Here is a 5,100-nt window from a genome sequence, read left to right as displayed (position 1 = left end):
CCCATTTTTTTTTTTTTTTTTTTTTTTTTTTTTTGGTCTCAATGTTTAAATATTTATATTGTATGATAATTAAATTGATTGTCACCTAATTCCCTTTTTATTTTCATGTTGGCCAACATAAACCAAACTACCCATTTTGTTTATTTGTTCTTGGTTTGAGTGGAAATGCTTTATATCTCAATTGGATCTAAATATGCCAACTTCGATTCGATATGATTTAATTCAAAATGATATGAAATTTTCGTGATTTTGTTAAAGAATCAGACCTTTAATCTAAAATAGCTAAGAGTCTCGAATCAGTGTGATCAAGTCAAATTTGAATGGTTTTAAGTATGCAACGTAAACTACATAAGATTGTGAGGAAACTTGATTGAAGACTAAAAAAGTCCAATTGAAAGACCATTTCCAAAGGAAGATGTCTGAGATGCTTGTCCCACAATGCTTATCCACGTTGTGATACACGAATGCGTCACAAGGTAGCTCACTTAAGCCATAGGCCTAAGGGTGGTGGAGAGCGACACCGTACCTCTACTATAGTACATTTTGATTCAATAACCTTTTTGACCTTATATATGTGATTCCTCAAGCAACCTCCCAAATAACAATTCTCTTAAACTTGGAAGGTTTATACAAAACAATGATGAAAAGAAAAGAAAAAAAAAACAAATAAAAAATAGAACGAGAGAGAATGACTAAACTTGCAAGTGTGGGTATGTTATACATAAAATGGAGTGAAATATCCTCTTCTATCCTATCTCCATTTTTTTAATTTGCATTGCATAAAATAATCAACACAGAAAATAACCATGGACATCAACCCAACAGCAACCTCTGGATAGATTTTCAACAAATAAACTCATCACATACATACATACTTGTCTCCCACCTCGTTACGAACGAGAACGAGTATTTTACGGAGAGGCGACAAGAAACTATTTTGACTGAGCCCACCAGCAACGCTTCATTCCAACGCAATTTTAACTTCTGTAAACACTCTGCTCAATAGAATCACAGAAGCCATTGGTCAAGGACATACCAAAAAGCCTACAGGAAAGGAGGAAGAGTCACAGAAGCCTGAGCATATGATTGAGCGTTCAGAATCCGGTTGACTCGACCAATGAAGAATAGGTAGCGTTTTCATCCGAAGCTGAAAATCGATTCTTGACTTCCTTCTCAGGAGCCCGCACGGGATGTAGATTGATTTCTATTCCAGCAATGTCAGACAGTTCCTGCCTTTGGAGTTTTGCATTTTCCAAGTCCCCTTCCCAGCAAGTGTTGGAGACTATTTCAAGTGCTTGCTCAATCTTATCTTCAGGCACAAAATCCCCATTTTGTAGAAGAACAAGGTAAACTTGTTCCGCAGAAGCTTTCCGAATCTGAATTCGAAATAATCATATCAAAACCAGCTGTTAATAGGATTCATTTAAGCATTAATTCAAGGTCGAGAAACAACTGGACTACGGTCGACCATAATGAATTGCCAGCTTAAGAAAGGCAAGAGAAACATAACAAGAACGTATTTAAGCTGAGCTTCTTCAAACCTTGGGGTATCGATGGCTAAGGAAAGATAGAAGATGAACGAATGCTCGAGAATTAACGGGTTCCGAAAGTGAAGTAATATAACCAAGTATAGAAATTCCAGCATATAACTTCGAGAAGTCTTTTGACCCCTTCATCTCAATTTCCAAGGAATCCAAAATGCCATTACAAAAGCTCGATAGGTGAACCTGGAGATTACATTCCATGGTCAATTACCAACAGTGAAGTCAATTGAGATGGATGATGGTGATGACAATATATTAACCAGAAATTTCGAATAGCAGCATGAAGATTATGAAAGGGAAAATAAGATCAAAGAGATGAAGATAACGGACCTCCATGTTCAATAATATCCTCTTGCTGAAAAGAATCTCGATGGTCTGAAATAGAGAATAGAACATCAATACTATGAAGTTTCTACAGTAGCAAGAAAAAATAGTCAAACTTTGATGGATATCTGAAGGAAGAGTGCCGCAGAAGCCAAGAATGCATATAAAGAAAACGAGAAGGCAATGCCATAAGCTGAATTAAGTAAATACACCAAAAATATATAAATAAAACAAAAACCACAGAAAACGAAAATCAAGGCTTCAAGGTTCTTCATATGATATAATAATCTCAACTAATCACCACGACTTTGAGCAATAATTTTGAAGAATGGGACAACAGTAATCACTAAACTAAGTTCTTTCACACAAGTTGCTTTTTCTTTTCCGAAATTAGAAAAATAAAGGTATCCTTAATACCAGTTCTATTTCAAAAGGTTAAACCTAAGAGACACCCACAAAGAGGTTAAATATATAGAATCCTTCCAAACATCTTCTCCACCATCAAAGAACAACGGATTCTGTAATGAGTCGAGTAGACCTTGAACAATGCCCATATAGCAATTCCATAAAGACTGAGCAAACTAACAACTCCACCAAGTATGATCAAGATGCTCTGACGCTTGCCTACAAAGAATGCATAAGAGAGGATGGGTTTTTTTCAGGATGAGTTCATTCAAAGGGGTATTCTTGATAGCTTTCTAAACGATACTTTTGTTTGTCTCATCCCTAAGAAAGAGAGGGTCGTGAAGGTTAAGGATGTATACCCATCAGTCCAATCACAAGCATCCATAAGATGATTGTTAATGTTTTGGCAAACAGATTGAAGAGGGTCCTGCCCTCGACAATTTTGAAAAACCCAAAGTGAGCATTGCAGGGAGACAAATCCTTGATCAGACTCTTATAGCAAATGAGGCTATCGAGGATTATAGAAGCTGTAAATGGAAGGGAATTATTTTTAAGATAGATATGAGAAGGTTTATGACCACGTGGAACTTTCTCGATAAGGTTCTTGCAAAAAAAAATGTTTTGGGTACAGATGGAGGTATTGGATTTGGAGTTGGACTAGATCAATCAAGTACTCAATCCTAATTATCGGACGTCGTAGGGGTAAAATAAAAGCCTCCAGAGGTTTTAGGCAAGGTGACCCTTTGTTCCCTTTCCTTTTCTTGTTGGTGGTGGGTGTTCTTAGTAGGATGATTGTTAAAGGAGTAGATGGTGGGATTCTTAAAGGTTTTGATGTTGGAGAGGAGAAGATTTCCCTCTCTCATCTCTCTCATCTCCAATTTGAAGACGATAAAATTTTCTTTTGCTCAAGGAAAGAGAAGTCCTTCAATTACCTTTTGTAACATTGAATTCCTATCAAAAGTTAAAATTCTTCGAAAATAACAATAATAATGTGCTTAACTGAACCACAGAACAGATTATCCTCCACAATGAGAAGTCAGCAATTTATTAAAGTTCTTTCGGAGGATAGTAATAGTAAATTACCTTGAAAGTTGGTATAATGACTCTGTCACATTTCTTATACCTTTGAAGGATCCAAATAAGATCTGTAAATAGCATTCCCTTCCTAGACCTCTTATCCTGATCTTCAATTGCATCTCCTTCAAGATATTCCATCAAAGCAGATATTGATGCCTTGCTCAATGAATCTTGCATACCACCAATAGAGATAACCAACCCAGACATTACAGTTTTACTATAACAACCAAATTGCAGCAGCCGTACAAAATGAGGATATGAAACTGCAGGGACCTATTAGGAAATTGATGGTGCACAACATTAGAAAATAACAAACTTTCATCCCTGATTCAAAAAGAACATGAATCTTCGGGAACAATTTATTAGAACTCACCGCCCATTTCATATTTGGATCATCAGGAATAATTTCTTCCAAGGTATCTCGGAAAGGAATATGTGGAACAAGGATAACCTTGCTGTATAATATCCGTAGAAGAACCATCGCTGCTGCTTCCCTTAACTTGTCCAGCTTCTCTACAGCTTGTTTGCAAATTCCTCCCACTAAACTAGTAGCCATAGCTGAATCAAAGAAGGAATTTGTTTGGTCTTTCTCAGACATCTCACAATGGAGTGACTCTTGTTCAGAACCAACAGAGTTTAATTTTTTAGTGAAGCCATTAGAATCTCTCGCACAAAGAATATATGTACATTTCTCAAGACCAATCATAGCAGCCTCACGAACCCAAGAACCAACATCGCCTCTGTTATCAACAGAGTAGTCATCAAGAGCTTTAAATAAACTTGCCATTACTTCATCCTTGATCAGATATAACAATGGTAATTCATCGACGTTTGAGAATTCTCTTCCCTGAACTAATGTCTCACATACTGAAACAAGCCCTCTGACAGCATTCACTCGAGCTTCAGCATCCCTATCGTCAGGATTATCCTGCAAAGGTGCACACAATTTATAAAGGGAAAGTACATTGTAAAGATGTCTTATCCCATTTTTTATGAAAATTTAGTTTTTATCACACACCTCAATTGCACATGAGCAACAAAGTTTCAGAAGCACATCTTTCCACCTGTTGGCCAAGAATTCATAAGGCAAAACGCTTAATGCTAGAGCTGATCCTCTTCTAACAGCCACATTGGGATCGCTCAACTGTTCCAAGTATTTTGTAGTTATATTGCCAGACTTGCCTGCGTCTGCAGTGGCTAGATATGCTAGCACAAATGGTTTCAAAGATTTTACAGCGGCATTCTGCAGACCATAATCAAAACTGTTCTCAAAATAATCAAATAAATATAAATTAGAAACAAGCAAGCATTTCACTTATTATACGCTAATCACCTGAATCTGAGAATTCGGATGTCTCAAATTCTCATTAAGAGCATCAAGCAACATTCGCTTTGTTTTTTCCAACAATGGCAAATGAGATAAAGAAATACACTCAATGAAACGAGAAACAGCTGCACGCATTATCTCCCCACCCTTTCCACGATATAGACGTGCCTTTTCAATAGCAGGAACAATTCCAGCCACACGTTTCTGTATATCTGTAAACCACAGTTACGGATAACCTTTCTTTCAATGTAAAAACACTGTCATTAAGAGAAAGCAGAGTACAAAAGATGCCTAAAAAAACATTGGCCAAGATCAACTAAAGGAGCCACCAAAAAAAAATACAAAAAAGAGCTTCAATTGTTTGTGGTAAAAAGAACAATAAAGTGCATACAACATCAAAAAAAAAAAAAAAAAAAAACCCCC

The 5,100-nt window shown here is 36.6% G+C and overlaps 1 protein-coding gene across 2 annotated transcripts in view; it reads right to left on the bottom strand.

Annotated features, from left to right (window-relative positions):
* Positions 1-665: 665 nt before the first annotated feature.
* LOC111494326 (tubulin-folding cofactor D) overlaps positions 666-5,100 on the bottom strand; it is a 13,251-nt gene continuing 8,816 nt past the window's right edge. For both annotated transcript variants that reach the window (XM_023144248.1, XM_023144249.1), the window contains exons 11-17: positions 4,684-4,889; positions 4,369-4,593; positions 3,724-4,278; positions 3,357-3,623; positions 1,875-1,919; positions 1,542-1,727; positions 666-1,376 (exon numbers count right to left, since the gene is read on the bottom strand). In XM_023144248.1, coding sequence (XP_023000016.1) covers positions 1,095-1,376; positions 1,542-1,727; positions 1,875-1,919; positions 3,357-3,623; positions 3,724-4,278; positions 4,369-4,593; positions 4,684-4,889 — 1,766 coding nt within the window. In that variant the 3' untranslated portion in view covers positions 666-1,094. The remainder of the gene's footprint in view (positions 1,377-1,541; positions 1,728-1,874; positions 1,920-3,356; positions 3,624-3,723; positions 4,279-4,368; positions 4,594-4,683; positions 4,890-5,100) is intronic.

The sequence above is a fragment of the Cucurbita maxima genome, unplaced genomic scaffold (genome assembly GCF_002738345.1).
Source record: "Cucurbita maxima cultivar Rimu unplaced genomic scaffold, Cmax_1.0 Cma_Scf00020, whole genome shotgun sequence".
Classification (NCBI taxonomy): domain Eukaryota; kingdom Viridiplantae; phylum Streptophyta; class Magnoliopsida; order Cucurbitales; family Cucurbitaceae; genus Cucurbita; species Cucurbita maxima.
Note: the sequence above shows the minus strand (reverse complement) of the source record. Positions and strands in the feature narration are given on the sequence as shown.